Source organism: Lagopus leucura, unplaced genomic scaffold (genome assembly GCF_019238085.1).
Source record: "Lagopus leucura isolate 7727_CA_CO unplaced genomic scaffold, USGS_WTPT01 Super-Scaffold_100001, whole genome shotgun sequence".
NCBI classification, from domain to species: domain Eukaryota; kingdom Metazoa; phylum Chordata; class Aves; order Galliformes; family Phasianidae; genus Lagopus; species Lagopus leucura.
The window spans coordinates 18,787,678-18,808,821 of NW_024962262.1; the positions used below are offsets into that span (position 1 = coordinate 18,787,678).

The 21,144-nt window shown below is 36.5% G+C and overlaps 1 protein-coding gene across 3 annotated transcripts in view; it reads left to right on the top strand.

The window, feature by feature from the left end:
• Nucleotides 1–21,144, top strand: part of TDRD3 (tudor domain containing 3) — a 99,422-nt gene that overhangs the window by 46,276 nt on the left and 32,002 nt on the right. For all 3 annotated transcript variants that reach the window (XM_042867367.1, XM_042867366.1, XM_042867368.1), the window contains 7 exons: nt 5,872–6,032; nt 8,396–8,537; nt 15,665–15,736; nt 16,313–16,462; nt 17,168–17,308; nt 20,455–20,611; nt 20,957–21,082. In XM_042867367.1, the coding sequence (XP_042723301.1) occupies nt 5,872–6,032; nt 8,396–8,537; nt 15,665–15,736; nt 16,313–16,462; nt 17,168–17,308; nt 20,455–20,611; nt 20,957–21,082 (949 nt within the window). The remainder of the gene's footprint in view (nt 1–5,871; nt 6,033–8,395; nt 8,538–15,664; nt 15,737–16,312; nt 16,463–17,167; nt 17,309–20,454; nt 20,612–20,956; nt 21,083–21,144) is intronic.

The following is a 21,144-nucleotide window of genomic DNA, read 5'->3' on the forward strand; positions in this document are numbered from 1 at the left end:
CATCCTACCAGGTTTTAGTAATGGCAACTGTGTCATGTCCTTCTAGTACAGTGGTGGCTTGATTGGGATAGGAATGACTTGTTTATGTAATTTGTTGGTAGGAAGTAGCCATTTGTGGTTCAGAAATGCTTCAGAAAGGAGCAAAAATTACATGCAATAGTTGTTCCTGTGATCCAAAACTTCTATCAGCATTATGTATCTGTATCTAAACAATGTGCAATCTATTTTCCATCTGGAAAGTAAATTTATTTTGTAGTATAAATGCAAGAGGCAAATATTTTTAGAAAATGTATGGATACTCGACCATCATAGGTGATTGTCATTAATATATGAAAATATTTTACCACTCATTTACATCTGTTCTGTATGGCTTTAAAAAAATCTATATTACCAGCACTAACCACAAGATGGCCATATTTGCATGGGATTTTGAAAAGCTGAACATTCATTTCCATCTAAGTGACCATATACCATGGATGTTTGTGAAGTATTAAGTGGAATAAAGATGCAAGGGAGCCTCATGAAAAGTTAGAACATGTAATCTAGCAATGATGCTATATTTACTTCATTTTCTTTTGAGGATATGTGTTCCATTACAATTTAAGCATTAATTCTTCAAGCATTCAGAAAGAAAGCATTTCTCTGATCAGTGAAATCCTGAGTACTGATCAGTTGATATTAAGTAGTTAAAACATAATGTGCCACCTATTTTAATTATTCTTTGAAGTTGCTCATATGCTTCCCAGTTTCTGTCAGTACATCAGTATAACTAACAGTGCTTAGTTGCCTTCTGCTCTCTCTTTGTGGATGTCTGTTGTTTTCCTGCAGCCTTTTTTACTGTAAGGTATGATTGGATTTGTTATTTCAGCTACAACTGATCTCCATTAAGTTCCAGTCTGGAGATGCTTGCATTTACTGCCCAATGCTATATCAGATGTCCTGCTATTTGAAGCTCTGTATGTAAAAAGTATTCTACATATTCCTTTCCATGATTATTTTTTTTTTTTTTCCAATGGGAATGATTTTGACAAGGCTTACTTCTGTGAATGCATGTGGTAATGCTAATGGATCAGAATAATGGTCATTTTAGAGCTGTTTGTCAGCTTTAGGTAAGCTCTTGTCCTCAAACTCTCCTAATGCCTGTTTCAAGAGCTTTAAAGAGTCAAGTTTCCACTCGTATTCTTGAGAAAATATATAGTGCTATCTGTAATCGGTTAAACCTTTCTAAAAGATTGAGTTTTTGTTTTCAGATCATGTTGAGTGTGTCAAAGCAATGCCACTAGGAAAGCAGTGTCTTGAAAACACTAGAATACTATCTAGTGGCCATGTTGTTATAAATCATTAGGTAGTTATTAGACATTGTTTTAAATATCACCCCTATAACATCAGGATGAGAATGGGCTGATTTATTAAAATATTATTTTCTGCTACAATCACAATACTTTGGCAACTCTGTGTGCTACTGGGTGTTGTTGTACTTATCTTGATCTGGGACATCTCTTTTTTTCTAAGGGATCAAGCTATTAATTCCATGCTATTTATGTGCATTAATACTTTAACTGGCCCTGTGGACAACTGCTATTAAATATACTTACTTTAAGGATTTGCTGGAAACGTTATTGATTTGTTTTACATAATGTTTCCAGCTATTGATGAAATAGCCCCCTCCAGTCTGTGTAGATTTTTTTTTTTTTTTCCCCCTGAATATTATCTGTGTTCCTTGCGCTTAGTCATGTTGAAGAAACTTCTCAACTAACTGTATGTGAGTGAAAAGTCTTTCTGGACTCAATTCAATTACCACACTAGAGTACATTTTATCCCTGTAGATATTTGCTTACTCTGTTTATTTATTTATTTATTTATTTATTTATTTATTTATTTTGTATAAGAGTCATGTGCGTTCTTGAATTAACACTGCTGGGTTTTATGGATAAATAGGAAGGAGTGGTATGTGCTGATGTTTCATACCATGTGTCTGTGGAATATAAGCTGAGGAAATCTAAGCTTTGTCTAATCATGGTTTGCTTGATAAATGTCTCTCTAAATAAATAAATAAATACACAATGATGATGGTGTTGCAAGGTGGTCTAAAGTTTACTTCTGAGTGTGATTTTGACGAATATTTTGCTTAATAGAATTAAAAAAAAGAAAGCCATTACTGAGGTTAGTCAGTAACACCAATGAGAAGGGTAATGCACTGAAATAGGGAAGCTGATATGCTGTAAAGAAAGGAACCCAAAATAAAAGAAACTACCACCAAGAAATGGGTTCCTGTCGTTTTTGCACATTCTGGATTACTGGTATTTGATTTTAATACAGTCTGTTGTAGAAAACAGTAGCTTACTCTTGAAATTCATTATCATGTCTGTTAATGTGCATGCCTAATTTTTGCAATTCAATTTCAAATAGAATTAATTAAACCTAAACTTCCAGGTGTTTCTTTGTCTCTTTCTCCTGTTTCAGGTTTGTGTTCTGTTTTACCTAATAGTTTTCACATATAGTATGAATACTGTAATGACATTATATAGTACAACACTGTATATGTAGTGTAAGATGGTATTGTATTTTTCATCTTGAAAAGCTAAGCAGATTGTTCATGATGAGATTAATAATGGTAAGGCCAGACCTCATTCCCTAGTGTATTTTACTTAAGTTTTGTACTCTTAACTTATTTGCATCCTTTAGATTTAGCCATTGAAAGCTGTTTATACACCCAGTGGTCTGGCATTAAATATGCAATTTATTTATTTTTATACTTATTTCTCTTGTCTTGAATACAAGGACATCTGAACTGTGTTTCACATCATTCTGGCCTTAATATGTACTTTGTTACTTGTCCATTCAGTAGATGTTTTCGAAGTGAATGTTTTCTTGTATTCAATCCTATATTATTTAGGTGATGTCTTCATTCTTATGTTCCAGGTAGTACAGTTTAGTTAGCTGTTTCTTTGTAATTTTAGAAAATTATTTTATGAGAATTGCATATTTTTCGTCTCTACATTAGAAGTTTGCTGAAGTGCTAAGAGATAAGAGAGAGTCTGTGGCTTGAAGGAGCTGTGATCAAGCACAGCAGAGTGATCTAGGAAGGTTTTAGTGTTGGGTTAATGAATATCGAAATGGTACCTTCAGAATCTGGCTCTCATTGAGTTTGGTGAGACTCTTTAGCATAATCAGCAAGACCCAGCTACTTGGAATTTTAAGTATTAAATACCCTTTCTGTGTAATTTTAACTTTGTCAAGTTAAAATGATTTTTACAGGGTGAGTAATGCTGATTCTTTAAAGTAGTCTACAAGGTGACCTGGCATAGGTTGATGATCAGAGAGCTGGGAGTACCTGTCCTACAAAGACAGCCTGAGGCAGCTGGGCTTGTTCAGCCTGAAGAAGAGAAGGCTCTGGGGAGACCTCATTGTGGTCTCATAATGCTTAAAGAGAGCTTTTAAGAGGAAGGTAAATCAGTGTTTTACATGGGTAGATAGTGATAGAACAAGGCGGAATGGTTTTAAACTGAAAGAGGGCAGATCTAGATAAGATGTCAGGTGTAAATGTTTCACTGAGAGGATTCTGAGGTGCTGGAACAGGCTGCACATAGAAGTTGTGGAATATTCCTCCCTGCAGGTGTTCAGGGCTGGGCTGGATGAGGCCATGGGATACGTGATCTAATATGGGATTTAATGACCATCAACCCTCTCTGCAGAGGGATTGGTAGTAGATGATGCTTGAGCTTCCTTGCAGCCCAAGCGATTCTATGATTCTAGATTCACCTACTGTCTTGTGAAGGTGTTTCTTGTTCTGCAGAAAGACTGCCTTTATTTTCTGCCATCATTGTATGATCTTGTAAGATTATGTGACAACTGAAATATCAAGTGAGCTGAATTGAGACTGGGAAATGGGGAAGCTCTATAATCCTGTTTAAGTCCATAAAAATAGTTTTGTCATTAATATAGGATGTATTTAAGAAAACCACATGCTTCTATTCTTCTTTTGCACCTGTTTTTTTGTAATGACATGATTTTCTTTGTTGAAGAAGCAGACATCATTGTCTAAGCTCAACAAATGTGCAGCTGTGCTTTATTGTAATGCATGCCTGACACAGTAGATAAGAAAACCTGAATTTATTTGCATATATATTCATAGTTAGCCTAGCCTTCATTTCTTTGCACTCTGGATTTCTAAGGAGTCTATCAAACAGTTTGTTAAAAAACAAAAGCAAGCATCCAGATCTGAAATTTTCTTTTTCCTGTTTGTATGATTTCAAGCTCTAACAGTATTCCAGTTCAGCTTTCCTTCCTTGTCTTTGCATTCTTAAAGGGAAGAAATTGAGGAAATGTGCATTTTTCATCTTTTCTTCTCTCTCTTGGGTGGTAAAGCAACAGATTTTTTCAGTTTTATTTCTCAGAGGAATGAGAGTGTACCCTACTTCCTTACAAAGTGAAGGAATAGAAAAAAACCATCTTGACTATTTATTCAGCTGTAACCCAAATCCAAGAAAGTAGTTTTTTATTTCCTTTTTTTGTTGGTTACATAAGTTATGTTATGTATAGAAGTATATACTACATTTTCAGGTAACCAAGAATCTCTCACATCCCTTGAGGTTATTAGGTGTTCCTAGTTGGTGTTCACAAAATGGTTGTACTTGAAATGTAGTCCTACTTCAGTAAGTCTTCAAAGTTGGTTGTTTTTCAATTTAGAACACTTTGTCTATGAAAACTGGTGGTACAGCGTGTGAGATCTTACCTGAACTCCATATTATTTAGAAGTGACAACGTTTGTGTACTGTTGTTATTTTGCTTTGCTTTGCTTTTCATTTTATTTATTATCCCTTTCTCTCCTCCCTTCTCATCATAGAATCATAGAATGGTCTGGGTTGAAAAGGACCACAGTGATCATCTAGTTTCAAACCCCCTACCATGTGCAGGGTTGCCAACCACCAGACCAGGCTGCCAGAGCCACCTGCAGCCTGGCCTGAGTGCCTCCAGAGATGGGGCATCCACAACCTCCTTGGGCAACCTGTTCCAGTGTATCACCACCCTCTGTGTGTAAAACTTCCTCCTAATATCTAACATAAACCTCCCCTGTCTCTGTTTAAAACCATTCCCCTTGTCCTGTCACTGTCCACCCTTGTAAACAGCCATTCCCACTGTTGTTTATATGCTCCCTCCAAGTACTGGAAGGCTGTAATGAGGTCTCCTCGGAGCCTTCTCCAAGCTAAACAATCCCTGTTCCCTCAACCTTTCCTTACAGGAGGGATGCTCCAGCCCTCTGATCATCTTAGTGGCCCTCCTCTGGGCTCATTCCAACAGTTCTGCATCTTTCTTGTGCTGGGGCCCCCAGACCTGATGCAGTACTCCAGATGAGGCCTCACAAGAACCAAGTAGAGTGGGACAATCACCTCCCTCTCCCTGCTGGCCACCCTTTTTTTAATGCAGCCCAGAACACAGTTGGCCTTTTGGGCTGCAAGCACACACTGTTGGCTCATGTCCAGCTACTTGTCCACCAGAACCCCCAAATCTTTCTCTGCAGGGCTGCTCTCAGGGAGATCTTCCCCCAGTTTGTGTAAATACCTGGGATTGCCCAGCACTCTGCACTTGGCCTTAGTGAACCTCATTAGTTTTTTAAGGGCCTTCCCCATAAATTTTTCATTAAGTTCTTTTCCATATTTAATATTGCAGATATGTATGAAATATTACAGCTGTTTCTCATAAAAAGCCATTTTTGTCACGTTTTACAACATAAAGTATGAATGATAGGTATTGTAAGTGACTGATAAAATTGCACTTCACTTTGCCTGGGGGCATGTTAGTATGTCTTGATATTGTAGTGTGTTTGCTTCATGGTGTTAACATTTTTTCTTTTCTGTTTTGTGCATGTAGCTGGAAGGGCCATGTGTTCTGCAAATACAGAAAATACGCAATGTTTCTGCACCAAAGGATAATGAGGAATCTCAGGCTGCACCCAGAATGTTACGTTTACAGATGACCGATGGACATACAAGCTGCACAGCTATAGAATACAATAGCATGTCAAAAATAAGGTGAGCAACTTTCTTTTCAAAGTTTTGCTTTCACACTTAAATGCCCTAAAAATAATGGAATTAGAAATATATATGGAAAGAAAGCTGTTTTTTGATGGAAAACTGGGACTGCAAAAGATTTAATTTGATTATCTTGTTTATCTCTCTTGATCTTTTTCTTTACTGTTTTCTTCTAATGTAGAAGTTGATGTAGTGCTATCTGTCCTCTGTGTTAACAGAAAACTTTCATGTTCTGCTGCATCTTTTGCATTTGAAACCCCAATGAAAGAAAATCTAAGGTTAAGTTGTTGCACGTCAGTAGAGTTTTACCTCTCTATATTAAATAAGTGAAATCGAACCAAAACAACACCTCATTCACTTCTGTGTACCCCAGCTTTTTTATGAGATACTGATTTGTCCTCCAGCTCTACCAGGTGATACCCAGATGATAAGTAACCTCCAGAATAAAGAAACAATAACAAATGCAAAATTAACTCCTTTATGACAAAATCTGGTGGAGATGCATGAAACTAGTGAATACTTCAGGCAGTTGTAGTTTTTGGTTTATTCTCGTTTCCTTCTCAGATTTTTTTTTTTATGTGCAAGAGAACCTTAAATGTTACATGTGAAGGTGAAATTACAATACAGTTTATGAAATTTATGGAATTTACAATACAATTTATGCTGAAATACATACTGCAAGAAAGAGAATTTTTGCAGCTGTCTGCTGAGTCAGACTTGATAAGGCAAACACGCTTTTCGGTGTGTGTGAACCTGAGCCAAATTTCCATTTTTAGCATATATTTTGTCTGACTTGGTAATGAGCATGTCACAGGCCTGTTGCGCCTAACTTCATTCAGCTAGTAATGTTTTTCCCTGACCAAGATTTTAACTTAGGCTGCTTTTGAAAGGGTGTTTTTGTTTTGTTTTGTGGGATTTTTTTTTTTTTTTTCCCAGTTAAAAATGAAATAAAAGAGAACTGAGAATGGGAATTTCTTGATGTTTGGTCATTAATATGTTGAGAACGATTTCCAATGCGTAGTCTCTGGAGTTACGGTCTATTTTACTCTTAATTCCAGATTAGTTTGGGTTAAGATCATCTTCCTGTGTCTTTTTCTGTTGGGCAGACTTTTATGCTTTGTTTTTAAATGTCTCCTTTTACTGTTCAACTGCTTTTTCTGAGTAAGAGCCAGCCTGCAGTTTAGAGTAATGCTGTTTTAAAAGTCAGGCACTTAATAATACTTCAATTTTAGCTTAAGCAATCACAGCTTAGAATATCCCATTCCAATATGACTGTAAAAAGAGCAGAAAAGGGAGGCAAACACTTCTGTGTGAATAGATTCTAGATCACACGATTGTTGAAGACCTAATCTGAAAGCTTTTAGATAAGATCTCCAAAACATCACAGCTCTTCACTTTGTGTAGTACTGATAAAAGCTTTTATATTTTTTATTCTATCAGAACGATACAGAAAATCCATTAATATTGCTGAGGTTGAAGTCACTAGAACTAAAATTGGCTGACTCCACTGTGATTGATCCTGAGTGTGTGGCACTGTTCTGTAATTGCAGTGATATCTTTATGATATTTTGAAGAGGTTATTGTCTCCTATTTGGAAAGTTATAATTGACTCTGTCCTCTTTTGTGTCTTGCAATAAGAATCATTCTTTTGAGCTTTTGCTGCTTGTCATATCTTTCAGTTAGGGCATGGAAATGAGTGACTCTTCTATGCATCTGCTGTTGTTCTTATAGGATGGATTCAAATGCAAAGAAAATGGGTACCTACTTGTGGGAGCTGTCCACAGAGAAACTCTATCTGATTTCAAATCAAAGAATAATGAGAAGAGAAGCACCGCAAGGTGCATAGTCTATATTTATTCTGAAACAGTCCTGGCTGTTAGTAGTGTATAGAAGGTGTCTTTTCTAACTACTTTTTTTTTCTCCTAAGTTAAACATCTGAAACAAATGAGTTGATTAAGCATCTAGAAATCCTCTGTTGCTCAACTATAAATGAATACTAGGATTAGGAACTTATACTTAGACATCTGACTTTGAGACATCTTTTGTTAGGCTAGACAAATCACATCCTTAGTTTGGTACTGTTAAATTGCATTTTAACCAAACAGATAATTTGCAAACATTCATCTCTGTTAGAATGTAATTTGCAATATGGCATCTTTGTATAATGAGTGGGAAGTGTTCCAGAAAAGCTATTGAAAACTGCTGTGCGTACTGAAGGAATTATTGTGAAGGTTTTTGATACTAATCATTTATAATGGAATACAACAATGATGAAAGTATAATGGGAGTATAGTTTTCTAGGCTTTTGATGGCAGAATATTAAATAATGTTTTTGAAATACTTGGTTTTGTTTCTGCTTCTAGCTTGAACACTCCACCTGGAACAAAAATTAAACTTTCTGGAATTATTGAAGTAAGAAATGGATTCTTGCTGCTGGATGATAGTAACACTGCAGTTCTTGGAGGTGAAGTGGAGCATCTTATAGAAAAGTGGGAATTGCAAAGGGTGAGGTAACACCGCTGGAAATGCTTTGTTTTACAGGATTCAAATTGCATTTAACGTCGTGAAGCATAACATGTTGGCTGTGAACTTTTCTGTTACAAGAATTTAGACTTTACTGTCCAAGTATCTGTAGGAATTAAGCAAAATATGTGTCTTATATTTAATGTTGCTGATGAAATTGTAAGTCATCTTTGCATGAGAACTGATTCCTTTAGTAGACTGCAGGGCTTGAAAACATTTGTCAACCGTACTGACTGCATTATGCAGTAATGCTTGATCATTTCTCTAAACACTGTTTTTAATACTAAATGTTAAAGAATTCAGCTTTTTTACAGTTACAGTCTACAGACTGCATAATTTTTGACAAAAAAATACAGGAATTTTATAAGAAATGTTGAAGTTAGTAATTTCAAGTTACTATATTAAGAAATTATTATTAATTTAAGAATCCTATACTGCAATTTTCATCAATGCTTTAGGTAAGCTGTGATTAGAAAGTTGAATTGGAGGCTTTTTAAGTCTTTCAGCAAGCCACAAATATTTGTAAGGTCCTTTATTAGTGAAGCGACTATCTTAATAGAATGAAAGTTGCTGTGGGAAAATGACTTGTTGAATTCCTTCACAAGTGGAAGTGCCTAGGACATGAAATTGTGACTGGTACAAATAGAGTCACACATCTATGCTTAGTCTGTATCTCTGAAGCAAAGAGTAGCTTCTTATGAAGATGATGTTTGTTTCTGTGTGAAGCGTGCTTTTGATGATACTAAGTTCGATAAGTTTGTTTGTTGTTATGGCTTAGCCTTCTTTGGTGGTGTGTTGCATTTTATAAATCTGAGCAAACTTGGACAAAACTGGTAAAACATTTGAGTTACAGAATCAGCCAGAATGGATAGTGTGCTTGGCATTTTTTTTTTCCCCATCATTTCTAGTTTTAGATGAAACTGTCTGTCTGACTAAAGAGAAGGTTCTGGGACCAGCAACAGAACCATTTCATCTTGTCTTTTTTATTCATATGTAGTACAAATCTTATGAATTCTCTCTTCAGATTAAAAAAAACCAACCAAACAAACAAAAAACAAACCCCAAAACACTGAGTTTTAAGGTTGTTGAGTAGAAGATAAGGGGCACGCTGAACTAATACATTATTAAAAATGCTAACTAATTGGGAAGAGAAGAGTCAATAGAATCAACTAACTTTGTTAATAATGTTTTGAACAGTCTTATTTCCATGTTTGTTTCACTAGTGACATTTTCGAAGGTCTGTTTTCATATTTATTCTACCTGTGTTTCCACAAAGAAATATTGTACTCTAAATACTAATTTGTTTTTGAGGTGAATGTCAAGAAATAACTATGGAATGCTTTCTGTTTACGAGAAAGCAAACTGCTTTATAGCCATGCTGCTGACTAAAGCAAGTTTTTCAGCATTTGCTATTGCATAAAGCCAGTAAAACTGGGTATGTTTTAAAGAGTTTGTTTTTAATTACTTTTGTTGTTGTTGTTATTAGATACAGTGTGGTAACTTAATTATTCCCTATTGCTATCCTTTTAGTTCTCTGTTTTCATTTTGCAGTTCAAATGGAATAGTTGAAAGGGACCTACAAAGAACAACCAGTCCAACTGCCTGACCACTTCATGGCTAAAAAAGTTGTAGTGTATTATTGAGGGTATTATCCAGATGTCTCTTGAATGCTGACAGGCATGGGGAATCAACCAGCTCTCTAGGAGAGGAAGCCTGTACCATTGTTTGATTACCCTCGTGGTAAATACATTTTTCTTAATATCCAGTGAACCTCTCCTGGCATAACTTTGTGCCAGTGGTTCCCCGGGAGCAGAGTTTGGCACCTCCATCTCTCCTTCCCCTCTTCAGGGAACTTTAGAGAGTTTGCCATTTATTTTTCTAGCTAAACAACTCATGGTGCATTGTCAGGAATGCAGTGAGAATGTTACCATATCAGCAGCAAAGCTGTGGGCGACAAGAAATCAGTTTGGACAGCTGAAGCATTGCCACTGGAGCTCTTAGTTCCAGGTCTATATCCGGACTGACAACTAGGTAGATAGGTCTGAAACAAGTCTATAGAAGCCAAATGCTACTTCAGTAGTAGTTTACACATAAGCTTGATGTCTTCTGTTCTGGAAGCTTTACAAAAAAAGAGTGACTGACAAATAGCAAGACTGTCAACTGTTAAAGATATTTGAATAAGCACATTGCCAGTCCTAATCATGCCAGTCAAGAAATACTGAACTGTGTTTGAATGGGAAGTCAGGAAGGTATTGCAAATTACTTTTTTGAAGCCAGTTCTTTCTTTCCAGTGCGCCTGATCAGTGCTAATTGGTCTTCTTGTGTAGAAGATGGAATAAGTTGATTTTATACTTGTTTTAAAAATTAGTGCTTTTAAGTCAAATATTTTTACATATTACAGAATCACAGAATCACCCGGGTTGGAAGGGACCTCAAGGATCATGTAGCTCCAACCCCCCTGCCTAGCAGGGCCACCAAACATACACATTCAGATCAGGTTGCCCAGGACCCCGTCCAACCTGGCCTTAAACACGTCCAAGGACGGGGCATCGACAACCTCCCTGGGCAGCCCGTTCCAGGTCCTAACCACTCTCCTTGTAAAGAAATTATAATTATGATTAAAGTTGTTTGTCCAAAATTAAATTTTTGCCCTGGTACCTGTTTCTGTCAGTCTCTAGATGCATAGATGAATTACTGTTTTGTATAATTCGATATGACATTGGTAATTACTCTGGGGAGGAATCAGGTTTTAGTAGTAGAATATTTACACTGTAAGTATAGCATACATGGAATTAATGCAGTGTTACCAGACAATGTAATGTACTTCAAGTGGAATAAGGGTGATAGTCTTTGTAGTGTTCAACTTTATTGTAAGGTAGTTCTTGCCTAGAAATTTAGTTGTAGTGAAGACAATATGCCATGGATATATTTTGATGAGAATGCAATTCCAATAATCTTTGCATAGTGCTCCCAGTTTTCTGGTTATCATGTTTGTTTGTTTGTTTTGTCGTTGTTGGGTTTTTTTCTCCTTTGGTATTGCTTTGGCACCAGTGGCTTCACGGATTAGCACACTTAGGGTAGAGCCAGGCTTTGGGTGGCTTATGCTGTAAGGATAGCATTCATTAGGCTAACCTCAGATGATGTCTATAATGAGTCTATTGGATTTAGACTCATTTTACAGTCAGTAGGGAGGATCAGGCAGGTTTTAAGGTGTGATGCATGTGAGGAATGACATAATCCCTTAGAAGATCCCATTTGCCATCTTTGCTTCTGAAAAGAACCTAATGTCACTAACTCAGATGTAGACATTTACATTTTTAGATGCTGTAAAGAGCTGGGTGAAATGAATCCTGACTGAAATGTGCTCAGGCACACGAATAGGAGCTTGGCTGTGAAGGTTCTTTTTTTGCCTTGCCGTGCCCATGAAATGGCTGTTGTACTGTGCAGCTTTAGTTAATAGCTGAGGAGTTTACTGCAGTCATCAGCCATTGGTTTGCTTGTAATTCAAAGAGAGCACTTTAAGTGAACCAATTGGTGCTGAAGCGTTAGAATTTTATGCTTTCTGCACTTGTAAGTGCTTTCTTTTGAATAATTCATTGAATAGTTTATCAAGTTCGTTCTTTTTTCGTTTTTCTCTTTTTTCTTTTCTTTTTTTTTTTGCTCCAGGAAAAAAAGGAAAAGAATTTTATTATTTATTTTTTGCCTTGGATTCACTAAATGATCATGGATGACTTAAAAAACGTAGTTTGCTTCTGGAATAAAAGTAGCTTACCTCAAAAGAGTGAACCAAAAAGCCTGAGTGTAGCACAACATTAGCTAAAATAATATTTTACATGTTTTAAGAAATTCCCTGATAGTATAGTAATAGTATAAGGGCTTAAAATACAGTGACATTTATACTGCAGTTCCCACATGATGGAGGCAAATAAATTTTACATAAGATTATAAATACATTGAAGAAAAGTTGTTTTTTTTTTGTTTTTTTTTTGAGGAAGTCTTTGCCAGTACAGAGTATTGAAGTATTAAGTGATCCATGTAATCATGCACAACTGTCCCAGTATTTAAAAACAAAATCAGACAGCAGCAAAAAAAAAAAAAACCAAAAAATAAATAGATGCAATATAGGAAATAAAATTTTAAGACATTTTAACAGCATTAAGGATCTATCTTCTTTTTTTTTTTTCTAGTTCTGATATACATGTATTGATCTGAAAGTAATGCCTCCTATTTATTTCCCTGGAAACTACAAGAAGTACGAAGAGCAATAACACTGGTTGATAGAGCAAATTCTCATCTACAAAACACTATTTTTCAGCATAGTCACCATCATTAGCTACACATTTTCACCAGTGATGAAGAAGAGCCTTCATGCCATGTTTGTGAGAAATCTCTGTGGCCTTGCAGAGCATGTCTTGTCTTTCATGTTGCTATTGCCAGTGCTGAAATTCAGCACCCACCACCTCACTGTGTTTATCATTTACTGTTTGCTCTCCATAAACATTGGTGAATGAATGCATTCCTGAATGAATATTACTGGGTGCAAATTTTTCCTCGTAGAGGAATTCAGTAATACACCTTTGCTTCATACGCACTTCCAGACACCATTCAGTCAGGCTGCCCCTTAGCCATCATCTGTCACGTGGCCACAAAATGTAATGGAATATTGGTGAGAAGGTTCATCCTCTACTGTTACATCACCAGCATCCATCTGCCTCTCATGTCATGAGCCAATATAATAAAATAGGAGGATGCTTGTTCAAAAAACAAAAGAACAACAATAAAGCCCAAAAGAATTTTGCATCAACTATGAGCAGATTTTAATTTTAAATTAGTCTTATCTTTTTTTTTCTTTTTTCTTTTTTTTTTTCTTTTCTTTTTTTTTTTTTTTGGTATTAGTAGTTACTAGTAATTTATATTATTTGAGAATGCTTTTCTTGTTTTTCAACTCTAAGTTACCAATTCTGACTAGCTATTTATATCATTTCTATACTGCAGATACTAAATATCAGTAATGATTATGCTAACTGTTACGGTTTTGGGTATCTAAAGAACTGATCAGTTCAGCATATGTACTGTAATTTTCATAATGCCGTAGGAAATATGCAGCTGCCACAGTATTCTGTTTCCAAGAATGACAAAACAAGGTATTTTTCTGGGAGTGGATGTATAGCCCCAGCCCTTATAATTACCTGGCATCCGGAGTTGTTGTAGTATGCTAACTAATCCTTTTCAGTATTTGTATAATTGATGAACCTAAATGTAAACAAAACGTTTGAGGTTATCAGGGACCTCTGGAGATTGGTCACATGATCCAATCCCTGGCTCAAGCAGGGGCACCCAGAGCAGGTTGCTGAGGACTATGTTGATGCTAGGTCAACTTATAGTCTTCAAGGAGGAAGACTCCACTGCCTCTCTGGACAACTTGTACTGATGTTCAGTCACCTTTACATAATATAGCTCGTCCTGGGTTTTACTCTGTGCCAATTGCCTCTTGTCCTGTTAGTGGGCAATGCTGAGAAGAGCCTGAATTCTTATTCATACTCTGCTTTCAGGTACTTGTGTACCTTGATAAAGTCAGTAAGACCTTCCTCTTCCCTAGGCTCACTTTGTATGAAGCCTATTTCATCCAAGCCAGAGGCTTGGATGGGTACACTCTTGGCTGGGTAAGGAGCTGGCTGGAGGGCCGGGCACAGAGAGTGGTGGTGAATGGAGTCAAATCCAGCTGGCGACCAGTCGTGAGTGGTGTTCCCCAGGGGTCGGTGCTGGGGCCTGTCCTCTTCAATATCTTTATTGATGACCTGGATGAGGGCATCGAGTGCACCCTCAGTAAATTCGCAGATGACACCAAATTGGCTGGAAGTGTGGATCTGCCTGGGGGTAGCGAGGCCCTACAGAGGGATCTGGACAGGCTGGAGAGCTGGGCTGGAGCCAATGGGATGAGTTTCAACAGGGCCAAATGCCGGGTCCTGCACTTCGGCCACAACAACCCCAGGCGACGCTACAGGCTTGGGGCGGTGTGGCTGGAGGACTGCGTAGAGGAAATGGACCTGGGGGTATTGATTGATGCTCGGCTGAACATGAGCCGACAGTGTGCCCAGGTGGCCAAGAAGGCCAATGGCATCCTGGCTTGCATCAGAAACAGTGTTGCAAGCAGGAGCAGAGAGGTGATTGTTCCCCTATATTCAGCACTCGTGAGGCCGCACCTCGAGTACTGTGTCCAGTTTTGGGCCCCTCACTGCAAGAAAGATATTGAGGCCCTGGAACGTGTTCAAAGAAGGGCAACAAAGCTGGTGAGGGGTCTGGAACACAGGCCATATGAGGAGAGGCTGAAGGAGCTGGGAATGTTCAGCCTGGAGAAGAGGAGGCTCAGGGGAGACCTTATTGCTCTCTATAACTTCCTGAAGGGAGGTTGTAGTGAGCTGGGTGTCGGCCTCTTCTCTCGTGTCATTAGTGATAGGACCAGGGGGAATGGTTTCAAGCTACGGCAGGGGAGATTCAGGCTGGACATGAGGAAGTATTACTTTTCAGAAAGGGTGGTCAGGCACTGGAATGGACTGCCCAGGGAGGTGGTGGAATCACCGACCCTGGGGGTGTTCAAGGAAAGACTGGATGTTGCGTTGAGGGACATGGTTTAGTAGGAGCTATTGGGAATAGGTGAACGGTTGGACTGGGTGATCTTTTAGGTCTTTTCCAACCTTGGTGATTCTATGATTCTATGATTCTATTTAAACCTGATAAAACTTTGTATTTATGGCTTTCTGTAGAAGCAAATGTCTGGTGCTATAAATATATATAAAAAAAATCTGCTACCTATTTGTGTGCTGCCTTGCTCTATTGTTGTAGAATTGGGATAAAACTCAATTTTCTGCATTTGCTGTATCTATTGCTTTGATGATTCTGCAGTTTTGAGCGTTTTCTTCTTCTCTGTGCCCCTCATCCAGCCTTCTACATTCTTATGTGAACTGCCCTAGGATTTTAAATGTAAAATATTTTATTTGTCATGCTTAAAATATTTGTCTTGGACATTTTATGTGTTTTCTGCAATGCTGATATCTATCAAATAATATTTTTGTTTGCAGTTTCTTAATCGACAACTTTTTTTTTTACAGAGTTTAGCAAAACACAGTAGGAGTAATATTGGAACAGAAGGTGGCCCTCCCCCTTTTTTGCCTTTTGGGCAGGTAGAGTATATTTTTTTGTAATTTGGGGATGGCATACAAGTTATAGCCATGATGATGTTTAATGGAACAATCTGTATTAGGAGATAGGATAGAGAGAGCTAGTTCCATTTAGATAAAGGCTATCAAGATACCTCATATTGTGATGATCTGAATTAAAATAAATAAAAAATCTTGTTTAAAGGGAGAGGAGAAGAGGAGATATAGGTTTCAATCCTGACACTTTGAAAGAAAAATATTAAATATAAATTGACAGTTTCAAACCTAAAAATTTTGTTTGGTTTACGGGATGTTTAACTCTTACTACAGTATCTTGGAAACACCAACAAATACCCTTAAACGACAGAGGTACTTACAAGAATCATATTAGCTGTATCATGAAATATGTTGAAAGTATAAAAGTCATTCTTTCTGGCATCTCTGGTGGATGAGTAGCACTAGCAAAGGCAGCTAGATGTCCACAGTTGTGTTCTTTTTCTTAAGTTGTACTACTTTAGCGGAATAATGCTTTGGGTTTGTTTATTTATTTGCAAGTGGGAGTAGATAAGAGTTAATTAAAGCCTTACTTTGTGTTGTCAGAAATGTGCATCTCACATGCAAGTGGATAGCAGAGAGCTTGATCGCAGAAAGACTCTGCAAATGACAAATACTGCAAAACCTGTTGCTGACAACGATGAATTTGAAAAACAAAGAACAGCTGCCATCGCAGAAGTAGCGAAGAGCAAGGAGGTTAGAATGCATTTGTAGCATTTTGCTTTGTGTAATTGATCTTTTCTTGTTATTTTCAGTATTTGTCTCCTCACTGACTAGTACTTTGCTTGCCTTCTTAAAATTCTGTTCATGTATATCTTTAAGAATGAGCCAAAAACTGAACCTTTTCAGATTTCTGAGTATGTTTTTATTTGAATAAAAATAATAAACGTATCATAATTTTTTATTGTAGATATAATTTTTATTTTGCTACCTCTATTAAAAATATATATATAAACTAAGAAAATTAAACAGGTTACTGAAACTCATTTGCTTTTTTCAGTTCTGAAAATCCTGTGATTTTCTCTGTTCTACCTGATGGAACAGCTAGGAAATGTTGCTCTAATGTGCCAAATTTTTCTGCCTGCCCATGGCTTTCCATTTTGGGATATAGAAATTATGATATTTTTTTTATTATTATTTGCTTGATAACTCATAAAAACTAGAATTATGTACACTTTTGAGAGCCTCAATTAGGCGTCAGGTAATAATCAAGAAGTCCTACCTAATAAATTAATCTTTTTGGTGTATGTGTGTAGATCAGAGCTTTACTTGTTGATGCAAAGTATAATCGTTACAAATACAGCTGCATCAAATGTCCTACACTTCTTGTAATAGCTAAATATTAAGGCTTATTTTCTTGAGTTCCATTTGCTAAAATGTTATTTTTGTGCTCATCTAAAGACCAAGACATTCGGAGGAGGTGGTGGTAACAGCAGAAGTAATCTTAGTGTAAGTGCTGGAGGGAATCGAAACAGGGAACTTTTCCAGAAAGAGAAGATAACAAAACCTGAGGGAAAAAATGAAGGTGTCTACAGAGAACTGGTAAGGTATAAGATTTAAATAGAACCATAAACTCTGTTATTAAAAAGCAAAAGTAACAAAAATTAAACCAAAAAACCCTGAAGAAAAAGAGCTTTCCTTTTGTGTCCTTCTGATGCAGTTGAGATTCAATGTGATTTCTGTGAAGTTTTAATGTTCTTTTAATGTCATCACAAAAGAAAAGTAGTTCTTTGTATTGTATAGGTCATTACAATCTTGTTTTAATTTTGTTCTTCAAATAAGCTCACTATTCTTTCACATCATCAGTTATTAATTCATGGTAGGCAAGAAGACTTTCATCCTTTGAGTTCAGTGCATCAAATGAAATGTCATTGTAACTTCTGAATTAATATTTATATTAAGAATTTTAAACCATTCATTTGACATTGAAAAAACAAAATTGTACTTGTGACACTGAAAGTGCTGAAATAGAAATACTTTTGTTGTGACACTTCTATGTAATTTTGACGTAGTTGCAAATAATATTTTGGGTAAAAAGAGTTACCATTGGAGAATCTGAATTGTACTTCAGAATTCCAAGCAATCACTTTCAGAGCATTTCATAATTTCATGCTTACTGAGAATTTTTTAACATTGCTGCACTGAATTAATTGGGTATAAGATGAGCAGTCATTGAAGTATGTTTCACTTGCTTTAGCAATCTATGAATTTGATGTAAGTGGGAGAGTTAATCCCAAGTACACAATAACAATTAATGAACATGATTTAAATTATGAAAGCAGGCTGACTGAAATTGATTTCACTACTTAATAATTCAGTGAACCAGTATTAAAATATTGACTGTAAATGACTGTAGATTCAACGATAAATAGCTGAAATGTCTTCCACCTTGCTTTACTTTTACCAAAGATTTAACAGTTAGAAGACATCTAAGAACAGTAAGTGATTATTTTAATTTTGATTGTCAGATAGATGCTATCTCCTTACAACTTGGAGAGCTTCCAGCAGTGCTGTCTTCAGCACTATGCTGAAAAATATACAGATACATTAAGACTTATATGTAGAATTGTACAAACATGGATGTTAAAGGGTCTTTTAGTCATCCTTCTATTTAATATATCCTTTGTCATTAGTGACAGCTATATCTACCTAATAGACTTTAAAAGCAAAGGAAAAAAACTGCCAGTGGCCTTCTTCCATTTAAGTTGGGCAATACTTACTTTCTATTTTTCTATGATCTGCAGGGGATTTGCTTTACATTGTACTGTGAAATGGCAGTACTTCCACTTTTTTCAAGCTAAATGTCAGTTAATGTACTTTGCTGTTTAAAAGAATATGAACCCACCAAGTCTAGACAGCCTCCTTCAGTTGTAAATGATGATTTTAGCAGCAGATAAGAGGTCTTTTTTTGGTTGTTTTTAGGACTGTGATATGGAGCTGATTTGAATGTTTATATATGTAGTTAATTTGCATGTAAATATAGAAAGAGTAAATGTATTTATTCCATCTGTCCAGTGTGTTGCCTTAGGAGAAAGTTGAAACACCGTGTCACAGAAAAAGACACAAAATAGTGGTTTCTCCTATTTCTGTGCAGACAGACAATAGATTGTGCAGACTTGTAGGGTATATCTTTTCCATTCCAGTTCTTTATGAGAGAACCAGCAATATCTGTGCTATGTAAATGAGTTAAAGGGAAAGTTTTTGATGTCCAAAGGTAGTCTGGATATTCCTTCATTTTTCAGTCTTCGTATCTGAGAAATTTCTTTTCCTTTGGGTTTCAGGTTGTGACAAAATTTTTTTTTTTTTAATCCATTGCTTAGAGTACTAGTAGTGTACATATGAGCCCTCACTTCTTGCTAGTCTTTGATGAACATAACTGTCATGAACTGGATTCCCACCCGTGAAAGGCAATGATATAGAATAAACTGAAATTTCTATCCTGATTCAAAGCAGCTGTATATCTTCAAGAGGGAGAAGTGTGAAGCACGCTTGCTGAGGCAGTAGAAAGCAGCAATGTTGTTGTTGGATCCTTGTTGTCATGCACAGAAATCTCAGCAAATGGCTCAGATGAAGAACCATTATACTGCCTTAGTAAGATTTTATTTGGGCAACTGAAAATTGAATTCAAGTGCATTGATGATCTCATATAGGCATTCACGTCGTGTGTCAGTGCCACTGGATTTTGAATATGTTTTAAAAGATATTCAATCTGTGGACATTAAGTTGAAGAATACTGTTAAATTTTGAAATTAAGAAGTGAAATTAAGAGCATGAAAGCAGTTAACATAAGAATGTCTTGCTCATTACAGTGATTTTTGGGTTTCAAATTACAGTTTTTGAAGTTTTTAGAGTTGCTATATCTCCTGGTTTACTTAACTCTCTGAACTGAAGCAGTAGCCATGGACACCAGTTTTATGCCACTGCCCAGATAGGAGATCTGCTGATAGCTCTTGTCCCAGAGCATACAGCGTAGCTGAACAGAAAGTGAATGGATAGAGACTTCAGGAGAAGTTTTAGTAATGCTGTTGAGGTAGATAATTGGCATCATTTGGGTTGGGTGTGGGATGAGGAAAGGCAGAAAGCCTGGCTCCATTTTAATGCATGTCAGCACTAAAAGAGGCAGTCCCAGCTGAGGCCTTTAAGCACAGTCTGTGATTCTTGCTTGGCCTTTTTCTGATCATACTATATACAGTTCAGAAGAGGGAGGTTGTATTTTTTTGTTTCTACTGAAACCTTTTCAGATAACATCTTCTCCTTGTTTTAAGAAATGTGTAACCACTTTTGGTGTTGTTTATAAATGCTGTGAAAGGGTTCAAAGAGAAATGAAGACTACATTAATACTACTCAGAGTCCTTTTATTTTTCACTGAAGTGTGTTATAGTCTGTCAGATTGTTCCACTGTACAGTGAAGAAAGAGGTAGAAAAGAGGAATTTCTGCTTGAAACTGCTTAATATTAGAACAACAAAAAAAATTAAGTTATGCAAAAATAATTGGAAAAAGAAGTCTCTACTGTCTAGTTGTTTAGAACTAAAAGAGAATTCGTCTATGAATGCCATATGTTAATCTAAAATGTTGATCATCAATGCAATATGGAAAAAAATAATTATTAATGAAAGGTTAAAGTAATATCTGGTGGTTTTATAGTCTGTGGTAGCTTATGATTATTTGTTTTTATCTTTTATTACAGGTTGATGAAAAGGCTCTAAAACACATAACTGAGATGGGCTTCAGTAAAGAAGCAGCAAGACAGGCACTTATGGATAACAGTAACAACCTAGAGGCAGCATTAAATTTTCTTCTGAACAGCAGTAAACAAAAGCCCCTTCAGGGACCACCACCTAGAGGTACAACTTGCAAAGATGAGCCTTAAAACGAAATGTTCAGGAGCAAAAGAATTTATTTACCATGTATTAGTAATGTATATAACTTATGTGAAGTAAATCTACATTTTTTAACAAGTTAGAATACATTGTAAACCTGAGAGAGAATACTTAGAGAAGGCCTCTGTGTATTTTCCCCTTTACAGTATTTCTGGATTTGAAATCATCTTACATGGAAAATATCTCTATTGCAATAGATAACGGAGTACAAAATTGCTGTAATTTAAGTCTAATAATGAAAAAATGTTTGGTTATTTTTTTTTTTCCCTCTTCCCTCACCCCTGAAAAAGGTCTGTTTAATGTTTACAGGTAAAGGAAAGGGCCGAGGCCGAATAAGACCTGAAGATGAGGAAGAGCTAGGAAATACCAGACCGTCTGCACCAAGCACACTGTTTGATTTCTTAGAATCCAAAATGGGTACTTTAACTGTAGAGGGTAAGTTATTGAAATTGAAGTATCTGGAATCAATATTTGGCGGAGTTGGTGGATTTTTTTTC